General features: G+C 50.4%; 1 protein-coding gene across 1 annotated transcript in view; it reads right to left on the bottom strand.

Moving 5' to 3' along the window:
- Positions 1-1,368: 1,368 nt before the first annotated feature.
- AP2B1 (adaptor related protein complex 2 subunit beta 1) overlaps positions 1,369-12,494 on the bottom strand; it is an 80,255-nt gene continuing 69,129 nt past the window's right edge. Inside the window, exons 20-21 of the mRNA XM_056864842.1 lie at positions 2,213-2,367; positions 1,369-1,459 (exon numbers count right to left, since the gene is read on the bottom strand). Of these exons, the coding sequence (XP_056720820.1) occupies positions 1,385-1,459; positions 2,213-2,367 (230 nt within the window). The 3' untranslated portion in view covers positions 1,369-1,384. The remainder of the gene's footprint in view (positions 1,460-2,212; positions 2,368-12,494) is intronic.

Raw genomic sequence — 12,494 nt, 5'->3', positions numbered from 1 at the left:
GAACGATGTGGGAATGTGTCATGCTCTGCAAAGACAAAGCAGAACTGAGGATGGCATGGCTCTCCCCTATAGCTTTTGAGCCCAGGAATCCGTAGCAACGGGAGGGTGTGTGTGTGTGGTCCTTCCCACGATGCATCAGTGTCGCTTTGGTTAGTCCTCCCTCGAAAAACAAAATGACAACCGAGGTGGCCAATGGGGTTTCAGGGGATATGGCTTAGGGTTGCCAAATGCCAGGTGGTGGAGGGCAAACCCCCGCCAATACACCTGTCCGCCCACTGACCAGCTGAGGGTCGGAGGGCAATCTGTGCAGGCAGGGACAGGTCACTTTGGGTTTACACCCGGAAGTGCTGCATTGCAAGGGGCCGGTTTCCACTCAAACACCCAGTTTGAGTGGAAAAGGCCTGTTGCGATGCGGCACTTCCGGGTGTAAAACGCATCACAAGGGGCCCCTTGTGGTGCGTTTTACACCCAGATGTGCCGCATCGCAACAGGCCTTTTCCACTCAAACTGGGAGTTTGAGTGGAAACCGGCCCTTTGCAATGCAGCAAGGGTGTAAACCAAAAGTGATGAAGCACTTCCGGGAGCGCGCAAACCGCCCCCCCCCACCTCCACTCCAAAAACCTCCAGCCGAAGAAGAAGAGGGACCTGGTAAGCCTAGTGTGGCTGGAGGATTTTCAGTGCTGGGGTTGGAGGGGAGGTGTGTTGGGGGGAAGGGGGAGAACAGCATACCATGGATCAAAGGGTTACAAACCAGTAACCAGCTGTGGAACCCTCAAGGTCTCAGGGACAATCGGTACCCAGCGCTTTCTTCTATATAACTGATAATGGCAGGTCTGTTTTAGAGGGGGGGGCCGGTATCTTTTCGGCTGCAGGTTAATTTTAAAAACAAATCCATTGGAAATACACAAATACAAAAAAACAGTAAAGTGCAGTGAATGGTTCTCGGGTGCCTTTGCCTCGACGGAGACCGCGGGTGTGAGTCGAAACGAGGGTGCGCGTTTACAAAATAGCAACTAGGGGACTGAAGTGGTTTTTAGAAAATGCACGGCGTTGGCACGAGATGGAGCAAGCCCACGGGAACGGACCAGACAAGACAGACGTGGTACAGGCACGGCGACGCGTGACGCAAAGTGGTTACAAACTTCTCACGGATGCTAAAAGTATCAAACGGGTCATTCTCTACAGTTACCGGCACGTGGACACTACTCGCTACCTTGGTTTCGCCTCCAGCTCGCCAGGGCTGGGGGCATAGACACGACACAGAGCTGCTTTTTTCCACACTGAGAGAGTTCTGGGCGTGCTCGAGGGGGGCAGCAGCGGGGACCGGGTCTCGGCCCCGCCCTAGATCCCCGCCACGGCGAGGCTGGCGGTAGGTTCCAGTGTGTTAGTTTTTCAAAATGCCGTCGTAGACCTGGTAGACATACTGAGACACTTCGGGAGCCCGGCATTTCAGCGAGAGCTGTGGAGAGAAGGGAGAGGGAATGAAGAAAGGACCCGGGAACACGTGAAGCTGCCTCGTACTGAGTCCGAGGGTTCCTGCAATTCAAAAATGTTACTTCCTCATGAGACGTAGGAACTTTTTTTTTTTGGACCTGTGAGGGTTAGTTTTGTCAGAACCGGTAATGTTGATACTACCTGGGCCTTCTTCCAAAGATCACAACTGGCAAAGCAGAAGAAGGAAGGAAGACTGCAACCAGGGTTGCCAGCTCTGGGTTGGGAGATACCTGGAGATTTGGGGGGTGGGGGGTGGAGCCTGAGGAGGGCAGGGTTTTGGGAAGGGAGGGACTTCAATGGGGTATGAGGCCATAGCGCCCACCTTCCAAAGCGGCCATTTTCTCCAAGTGAACTAATCTCTGTCACCTGGAGATCGGTTGTAATAGCGGGAGATCTCCAGCAGCCACCTGGAGGTTGGCAACCCTATCTGAGACCCGAGAGCGCGCAGGGCAAACAAAGTCCTCTCTTCCCCTTGCACAAAAAACACATGAAGCTGTTTCCTACTGTGTCAGACCCTTGGGTCTACCGAGGTCTGTATTGTTTACTCTGTCTGGCTGTGGCTCCCCAGGGTCTTGGACCTAGAGGGCTTCTACTGCCCGATCCTTTTAACGGGAGATGGCAGGGACCGAACCTGGACCTTCTGCGTTCGAAGCAGATACTCTTGCCACTGAGCCACAGCCCCTCTCCACGGCAATCCTGCTAGCTGGCGAGGCCTTACCGTATAGTTGGGATTCCCCGGCTGAATGCGCAGCTCGGCCAGGATCCAGATGCCGTTGGTGAGCTTCAGGGACTGGTAGAGCATATCCTGGCCCTCCACGTTCCTCTTGGCAATGGTGTAAACATTGTTGTTCTGGAGTTTGCTGGACACGGTGTCTGGAAGGAAGGAAGGAAGGATGAAAGGAGAACACGTGAGGTCAAATAGGCAAGGAAGGAAGGCTAAGTGCGCAGCTCAAAGCTCGGCTGTAAGGCGAGGCGGCTAACTTGGGGCATCGTGAGATCTGGCACGTGCAGTGCAATCTGCCCTCAGGTTTTCTGGAATAAGATTCGACAACATCAACGATGCCTATCAAGGGGTTTGCATACAGAAAACCCGGACAGACCGCGTCTCTAAATTGACAGGAGAACGGTCCCCTACCTGGTCTCCCACATCAATCACACCTATTCAAACTTACTTTATTTTATTTATTTATATCCTGCCCTTTCACAATGAAGTTAGGCTCAGGGTGATGAACAACAATATATTCAAATATGCGTCAATATAAATTAAAGCGGGTTACTTCACAGAATCATAGAGTTGGGAGGGACCCCCCCAAGGACATCTAGCCTTCCTCGCCCCACAAAATTTTAACTCGGATGCTGGTATGCCTCGGTCTTCCCTCCTCTGCGTTACCCACAACACAACCCCGTCAGGCTGGGGTCTGGTGGAAAGTGGGAGACTAACTCAAAGTCTCTTAACGGGCTTCAGGGCAGAAGGTGCATCTGAACCCAGGACACTCTGGCCTCCATCCCACACTGGAAGTATACGGGGCCCTACGTTGACTGGCCTCATGTCAGGCGGGAGGACAGGCCATATCATATATAACTCACCTAGTATGGCCACAATGTATTATTCAATGTAGAAGAGCCCCGTGGCACAGAGTGGTAAGCTGCAGTAATGAAGTCCAAAGCTCTGTTCACAACCTGAGTTCGATCCTGACGGAAGTCGGTTTCAGGTAGCCGGCTCAAGGTCGACTCAGCCTTCCATCCTTCCAAGGTCAGTAAAATGAGTACCCAGCTTGCTGGGGGTCAAGGGAAGATGACTGGGGAAGGCACTGGCAAACCACCCCATAAACAAAGTCTGCCTAGGAGATGTCGGGATGTGACGTCACCCCACGGGTCAGGAATGACCCGGTGCTTGCACAGGGGACCTTTACCTTTAGTATGGCCACAATGTATTATTCAAACTCTTATATTCAACATAGACAAAACGTATACATACAAACTAACACACCTATGTTGCAACAGATATCCAGGGAGGAACGTGAAATAATGCAAGCAGCATGCTACACTACTGAGACCTTGCATAGAAATACACAGCTGGAAACTATAATCCAAGAAAGGACAAGAATAGAAAACAACTGAAGAAGTTATATATACGAAATGGCTCGGGTGCCTCTGGAGGAGAATGTCCGTCTTATCATGAATGTTCTTTCCGGGTATGCCAATAAAGGTGTTGAAATTGAATGTTCCTTCTGGACTTGTCATGAATGGACTTTTTTTCTTGGACTGGCTTTGCATATTTCTGGGCTGAGTTGAGCAAGCTGTCGGCATAATGCCATTAGCGGATATCTGTATAAGATTTGTATAAGAATTGTGATGATGTGATATTAGGCTATGCAGCCAATAATTTATACATGTAATATTGTAGGTTATATGTAAGTGTACATTTATACATGTAATATTGTAGGTTATATGTAAGTGTAAGGGTGTTAGTTTGTATGTATAAGTTCTGTCTATGTTGAATATAAGAGTTTGAAAAATACATTGTGGCCATACTAGGTGAGTTATATATGATTGATATAGCATAGATAGGGGAGGACAGGACAGACAGCAAAGCGTTGAGAGAGGTTCCAAAAGAGCTCGGTTGTTGTTCGCTTTATGGGGGGGGGGTACTCGTGCTCTCAACGGCCCAGCGTCTAAAACCGCCCCCTGAAAGGAAGTCCTTGAAAAAAGCTAGAAGCCCCCCTACACACACAGCTTTTTAAAAATATATATTTTTTTATTAAGAATTTTCAAAGGAAAAAAACACACACTGTCAGGCCTTTGCCTTTTAGCTGGAGCAAAGGCTCTTGACATGAGTCAGGCCAGGTTCTGGCCACACGTCAAGTCCTTGGTTCTCATGCCTATGAACGTCTGTGTACAGTTTCGCTCATCCTGTTTTCTGCAGCTGTGATAATGTTTAGTCTGTCTTCCTGGGAACCGCTTATTTCGGGGTTGCCTAGCAATGTTTACTTTTTCAGTCCATAGTGTCTTAAGCATGTAACCTGCCTGTGTTCACCATTACTAGCCTCACCTGTCTGTAGGCAGTCAGTCCTTTAATCTGTCTTTTTGCTCCTAATAAAGTATTACTGCTTCAGAGCTACCTGCCTGGATGAGTTTGCTTATGGGATGCTAGGGACAGATGCCTGATCCTGACACACACATTACATACAAAATCATTCACTTGCATACAGTATAGTCAGTCTTCCAGGGAGTTCGTTTTGAGTTAATCGTCATATCATGCTGGATATTTGTTTAAATAATAATCAATTAAAAACCTATCTCAATATTTCCAGTGCTCTCAGACTATCAATACAATACTTAATGCGATTCATATTACCCATTCTACGCATTGCTTTTATTCTTGATCTGCTATGCTAAACTTAACAATTTCTTACACAGGATAAGTCCACCGCCTTTATATTACTGTTCTTTTACATATTAGTAAACCTCCACCCTTCTTTACTAAGTTATAATTTCTACTTCATTTAATCAAAATATAACTCCCATTTAGTGTTATACAGAATAATTACATACTAACGGGACAACTAAATAAGGTTATGATATATGAAAGCATTTCATCAGCTTTAACTTTTATTTAAAAACAAAAACAAAACACCTGCCTTTTAAATTCCATATAAGATAACTTTTGATATCAGCAAATTGAGTTTAATTCTATTAACTCTTCATTGATATGAAAGTATAACGTTTTAGTAAGAAAAAATACATGGATAAATATATAGCAGGTCAAAGTAGTTTTAACCAAGCAATATTATGTCGTGCAAGCAGTTAATAGTTTTATATCAGTTTCAGGTTAGAAGGATTATAAGCCCATTCCAGTCATTCACAAACAGTAACTTGTCCTAGAGATGTATCGACAGGCAGAATTGTGACGTGGTGTGGTTTGTATGCTTTTTTGTTGTATGTTGTTGAATGTTTTATAATATGTTGGGGGGGGGGATTAATTTTAAAAAAGAAAATATAACTCCCATTTTTTCATCCGTTTACAGCTGGATCAGCTCGGGGCCAGTCGAGAAACGCGCTTCGGTCCCACATCAACGCTGAGCCCTCCAGGAAGCGGAGCGTGCGTCAACGGCAGGCCTTGACCGGTGCTTCGCACGGCTAGTAGTAAAAAGCCCTGCGTCTAGCAGCCAAGCGCATGCTTTGGTGGGGGGGGGGCTTTCGTCGCTTCCATTCACAGTGAGCGCGTGACAAGGCCCGGTGTCGGCTCCTCGGTGGAACGGGCAGGGTTGCTAGGCAACGCTGCCAGGCAGTGCCCCGCACACAAGGCCCGGCCACGTGACGAGGGGGGGTGTCTCTCCTTAAAAAACAGACGCGGCCTCTGAGTTGCGGCTGCCAGGCGCGGGACATTCGGCGGAGAGGGGAAGCCCGAGGCGCCCCAGAACTGGGCCCCGTACGGCCATGCAGCTCGGGAGGGATGCAAAGACTCCTTCACAGCCACCGTTTCTCGGTCTGGCTAAGGATTTGTGGGTTCTGAGACTGTGCCATTTTAGCATGGAATGGGGTGGGGAGCAGTCATCAGTGGCACAGTGCCAGCGTGGTGTAGTGGTTAAGAGCGGTGGTTTGGAGCGGTGGAGTCTGATCTGGAGAACCGGGTTCGGTTCCCCACTCCTCCACATGAGCGGCGGAGGCTGATCTGGTGAACTGGATTGGTTTCCCCGCTCCTCCACATGAAGCCAGCTGGGTGACCTTGGGCAAGTCACACTCTCTCGGCCCCACCCTACCTCACGGGGTGTCTGTTGTGGGGAGGGGAAGGGAAGGTGACTGTAAGCTGGTTTGAGTCTCATTTAAGCGGTAGAGAAAGTCGGCATATAAAAACCAACTCTTCTTCTTCTTTCCACCGGGGAAGATCCCAAGTTCAATGCCTGCTGTCTCTAGTTAAAGGATCTCAGACAGCAGGACTCTCACAGCAGACAAAACGCGGCTAGACGGCTCTAGGCGTTTGCTTCATGGAGGCATTCAGAACGCCTACTTTAAGCACTGGAGTTACCCAGGTTCAGTCACTAGCATCTCCAGAGATCTCCTACAGGTAGCTTGTGAGTTGGCACTACCTCGCTGACTGCTTCAGAGGAGCTGATATATCCCCTGGAAGACCCAAGCAAAGGCTGCAAAATGTACTGCTCTTGGCTTTTTAAAGAAAGCTTTGATTTCACGGGGGATTTCCTCTCCGCAGCTTAGCCGACAGCTTCATTTCTGGCGCTTTCCCCTAGTCCGTGTTATGTTTCGAGGAGCATCCTTTCCTTTTCCCTGCCTGGGGCCCCGGTCAGAGGAGACAACAGTAGGTTGATGGTGGAAAGGATGCTGACTTATGGCGACCCCTTGGGATTTACAAGGCAAGAGTGGTTTAGTCGTGGTTTGCCACTGCCTGCCTCCGCGTGGGCTGAGAGAGTTCTGAGAGGACTGTGACTGGCCCAGGGTCACCCAGCAGGCTTCATGTGGAGGAGCGGGGAATTGAACCCGGTTCTCCAGATTAGAGTCCAGTGCTCTTAACCACTACACCATGCTGGCTCTCACCAGTAGGTCAGCCAGACCAAAGGTATGACTCGGTGCAAGACAGCCGGGGATTGTAATAGAGCAGATCCATAATGATAGCTAAAAGATCTTGGGTAACAGCTACTGGGAAGAACCTCTGAAGACTGGAAAAGAGGTTGCCTGTCTGAGCTTCCTGCTTATGTGGGCACCACAGTCTTTTGCCTCAGCTGGCTGTGGCTTTCCACAAGCCTTGCCAACTCTCCTGCCCCACAAGTACTTGTTTGTGGCCTAAAAGGACCCCCCCCAAAGCCAACTTTTACAAAGATCCCCCTTCCTTGGTAGCCTGAAAACGACTTCTGCTCACCATAGCAAATGGGGGGGGGGGAAAGGCCTCTCAACACATCCGCCAAGAGCGATCCCAAACAGCTCGGCATCGAGAGAATTATGCTAAATAAAACCTCATGATAACAAAAGCATGCAGAAGGACCCAGGTTCAGTCCCCGGCATCTCCAGTTAAAGGGACTAGGCAGGTAGGTGATGTGAAAGACCTCTACCTGAGACCTGGAGAGCTGCTGCCAGTCTGAGCAGACAATACTGACTTTGATGGACCGAGGGTCTGATTCAGTAGAAGGCAGCTTCATGTGTTCATATATGAAAGCAGAAGTGAACACATGAAGCTGCCTTCGACTGAATCAGACCCTTGGTCCATCAAAGTCAGTATTGCCTACTCAGACCAGGAGCGGCTCTCCAGGGTCTAAGGCAGAGGTCTTTCACATCACCTACCTGCCTAGTGCCTTTAACTGGAGATGCCAGAGATTGAACCTGGGACCTTCTGAATGCCAAGCAGATGCTCTACCATTGAGCCATGGCCCCTCCCCAAATAAATAAATGTGTTGAACACATGATGCTGCCTTCTACTGAATCACACCCTCGGTCCGTCAAAGTCAGTATTGTCTACTCAGACTGGCAGCGGCTCTCCAAGGTCTCAGGTAGAGGTCTTTCACATCACCTACTTGCCTAGTCCCTTTAACTAGAGATGCCGGGGATTGAACCTGGGACCTTCTGCATGCCAAGCAGAGGCTCTACCACTGAGCCACAGTATGCCTTGAATTTGCCCAGGCTGTCTTGCTGAGGTTTCTGGAGGCTGCTGGCATTGCGCTGGGCTTTTTTAACTTTGGGGCCGCTGAGCCGAGGCCGCTGTTGGGGCCGGCGGCTTAGTCGAGGTCCACACAGGGGAATGGGCAGTCTGTGAGCAGCCCTTCTTCAAGGAAGAGAAAAATTGCCCGCACAGAGGAGCTAGATCTGAGACAGCCGTTATGCAAGGCCACTGGGGACCCTATTACTTTCTGGAGTCACCTGATCCCTCCTGGGCCGAAAGCTGCAGTACGCCTCCTGACCTGCTCCAAGGGTGGTGCTACAGAGCCACAAAGCCCACCGGTTTCCTCCGCTGGCATGCTGCTCTGGTGGTATGCAAAGTAAGGCAACCGAGGGCCGCCGGAGGTGAGAGAAACTGTCCTCTGGCTCCTGACAATTGCTTTAGGGTCTCTTCAAAAGTTTCCCAGAATCCTAAACTGCGCCCTAGATGAACCTGCCTCATCTGGCAAACGCCTGTTCTCGAGCGCCGCGCTGATATTTAAATAGCTGTCTCTGTTGCGCTCTGGGCGGACCAGCTGGGGAGAAGTATTTTTAGCTTGCAGCTAAATGGGTGGCTCTTGCGGAGCTGCACTCAGGCAAGCCGGGGGTTGGGTTGGAGCCTGACGACTTCCAAAAGGGACTCAGTGCTGCGAGCGCGCAAGCAAGGGGACCCGTGTGAGAGCGGATTTCATCATTCCCTACTCACACCTTCAAGATACCAGAACGAAAAGACCTTGAGTAAGCTCTCGTCAGCTTTTATCTGCAAGAACGTCTATTTAAAATAGTCGTATACTGTGTTCTCCGATAGACCAGAGGATTGCGAAGAAAAAACACAGAACATGGAACAAAACTGGAACAACCAGGGTCAAAACTATAATGAGCTAAACCAAAACGACAAAGCTTAACTACTCAGAGCCCAAATCCTAAAATGGCAGTGCACAGCAACACAAAACAGCTGCATAAACACATAGGGAAGTGTGTTTGGTGGCTGAGGGGGCCGCAACTGAAAAGGCCCCGCACTTCAACGGCCACCCATCTCACTTCCAAGGGCAGTGGTCCACATGGAAAACTCAACATTAAGGCTGGTTTGTACGGGAACAGGTAGTCCTTTAAGAACACTAGTCCTAAACAAGGCCTTTAAGATCAGAACCAGTACTTTGCACAGAGCTTGATAATGCATACGCAGCTGATGAAGATCTTTCAGTGCTAGACCTACACTGCCTATTCATCATTGCCAGCTAGAGGAAAGGCTACTTCCTTTTGTACCAATTGTAATTTCCAGGCGACCTTCCTGGTCTACTGTGCGATGCTACCATCACTGTGCCCTGACCGGGATGGCCCAGGCTAGCCTCATCTTGTCAGATCTCAGACGCTAAGCAGGGTCAGCCCTGGTTTGCACTTGGATGGGAGACCTCCAAGGAATCCCAGGGTCATGACATGGAGGCAGGTAACGGCAAACCACCTCCGAACATCTCTTGCCTTGAAAACTCTACGGGGTCGCCCTGAGTCGGCTGTGACTTGCCAGCACTTTACACACATATACACACACAGACACACCCCGCCTCCAGCTCCCTGCTGGCTTGAGCTCAGGTCTGAAGCTCTGGAAGGAAGGGAAGGAAAAGAGGGCAGCCGAAGCAACATCGGTAATTGCTGCGGAAGGGAAGGGAAGCCAGCCTGAACTGATAAAGAGCCACGAAAGCCTTGTTTATCAGATGTGACCCACTTTCCAAGCTGTACACAGGCAGAAGAAGAGTGGCAGATCCGTCACATGCCGAAGCCTCCCCAGTGACGGCTCGGCTCTCAAAGAAACTTCCTCTTCCTCCTACAAAAAATCCTTTGTGTGTGTGAGAGAGAGAGGGAAAATAGTGAGGATTTCCCTTCTCGTTTAGCTTGAAAGATGGCTGCAGATAACGTTTGGCAGACCAAAACGCTGTGTTCCCCACGGAACATGGCAGCACGGAGACGGGGTCAGAGAACTTAAGCCGGGGCTCTGCCGTGAGTCCGTGGGGCCCTGGGGCGGAATCCGATACCGGGTGCAAAAAAAGGGTTAGGGTTTTTTTTAAAGTAAGGTTCTAGCCCCTGTGAATGTAAAAACAGGCTTCACATCGAGCTGGCAGGGACTAATCCGAATCAGCCGTTAACGTTTGCAGGCTTGAGAGGAAAACCACGTTTCTATCTTGGGGTCACGGTGGAGAGAACTTTATTGAGTACAAGAAAACAGGAGTGTGAGAAAGCCCCCTGAGGAGCTTACGCTAAAATGTGATATAAGGGAGGCAACGGTGGGACAGGAGAGCTGCCATGGTGTAACGGCGAGGGTGTCATACTAGGACCCGAGACAATCAGGTTCGAATCGCCGCTCTGCCTTGGAAGCTCGTCGAGTGACCCTGGGCCTGACAAAATCTGGTGGCCCAGCCAGGTTGTCGTTGTGAGAATAAAGTGGAGGAGGGGAGAATGATGCGACAAGCCGCTTCGGGTCCCGATCAGGGGGAAAAGCAGAACGTAAGTGAAAAAAAGCAGTAGGCATCAGCAGGAGAAGAAACAAGCACCATGCTTGCTGCAGATTCATTAGGCTTACTAGGGATAGGGAAGGGTGCTTCAAGGGTCACACCAGGCTTCAAGGCAAAGGTGAGATCTGAGAGGCGCCAAGGAGGTGAGAGAAACTTCATAATGCGCATGGTTCCAGTCATGGCTCCTGATGGTCCCCGGCCTAAAGAATGTCCCTCTGTCCTCGACCAGGGCCAGGCCTTTTTCGGCCCTGGCCCCGGCCTGGTGGAACTCTCTTCCCAGTGAGATCAAGGTCCTGCGGGATCTGAAACAATTCCGCAGGGTCTGTAAAATGGAGCTGTTCCACCAGGCCTACGGCTGAGGGCAGCTACGGTTCTTCCATCTAAACTGGCCTCCCTTGGAGCAGTGGATTCTCATCTGGAGAGCCGGGTTTGACTCCACACTCCTCCACATGAGCGGCGGAGGCTAATCTGGTGAACTGGATTTGTTTCCCTGCTCCTACACACGAAGCCAGCTGGGAAGATGACTGGGGAAGGCACTGCCAAACCACCCCGTAAACAAAGTCTGCCTAGTAAATGTCGGGATGTGACGTCACCCCATGGGTCAGGAATGACCTGGTGCTTGCATAGGGGACCTTTACTTTACTTTTATCTGTTAGTTATCTGTTGATGTTTACAGAATTTGTATAGTTTTATCATTTTGATGTGATTATTTTATCATATTTACGGATTGGTTAGCTGCCCTGAGCCCGTCTTCGGCCGGGGATTGTGGATGGATATAAAATTAATGATGATGATGATAAGGGGTTGCAAGGGAGAAGAGGTGGAGTTGAAAGACAGAGAGACAGCTAAGGGTGGCGGAATTACAGGACTGAAGGTCACAGACCGTGATGGACCGGGACAGAAAGATCAATCAGATACGCACATGCATAGATACATGCATGTGCCAAGATGCTAAAGTTGCTAAGACTGTGCATAATTACTTGGGTGAAACCTCACTGGACTCGGGCAGACCTTCATTCTGAGCAATCGGCCACAGGAATAAGGCCCACAATTTGCAAGGTGGCCTCCGCCTTGCCCAAGGGTGCCTTTGTGCAGAGTTTCCCCCGCAAACTGCCAAGGGCAGAACGGAGCCTTGTCGAGTCACGTATGTAAAATCTACTCGCCCGGTTTCTTCCGAGGGCAGAATCGGATTTCGACGGAATGGGACATCTCGTTCCTCCTTTGTCTCGGCGCCGTTCCGCCCCGCTCCCCGCCGGCGGCTCCCTGCCCGCCCACTTCCCTCGACATTGTTCCATGTTCCGAAAGGCCAAGTTTAATCGGCCCGCACAAAGGGGGCCTGCGGTTTCCAGAGCGGGAGGGTGGTATCATGGCAGGCCCCGGGGGCGGCGGATAAAAGATTTCCAGCTCGACTGACACCTGTTCCCGGATCCGGCTCAGAAGCCTTTGGTTCCAATCCAGGGGCCCCAGCCGATAAACAGCAGGGCTCGGAGCAGGCCGCCCGTTTCCCCTCTCTCAGGCTGCTCCCCTCATTCGCCGCCGCCTACCCACCCTCTTCGGCAATTACAAGGTCACCCTCCGAGGAGGACTCGAAATGTGTCAGAAAGCCACAAACCTAACAATTAGCCAACAATGCCGAGGCAATGCCTTTGTGTTCCTCGCAGCCAGGGTTGCTTCTGCAGATGTCAAAAGAATTCCTTCGAGGAGTAAACAGGGTGGGGAAGGCGCTATTTAAAGCCCTGTCGCTGTGAGAGCTCAGAATGGGAACGCAGGGCTGGGTAGGATTTTGAAAGTGTTTGCTGGAAGAGCGGGGACACACACACACACACACACACACTTTTGGATACCCAC

The sequence above is a fragment of the Euleptes europaea genome, chromosome 19, assembly GCF_029931775.1.
Source record: "Euleptes europaea isolate rEulEur1 chromosome 19, rEulEur1.hap1, whole genome shotgun sequence".
NCBI classification, from domain to species: Eukaryota; Metazoa; Chordata; class Lepidosauria; order Squamata; family Sphaerodactylidae; genus Euleptes; species Euleptes europaea.
Note: the sequence above shows the minus strand (reverse complement) of the source record. Positions and strands in the feature narration are given on the sequence as shown.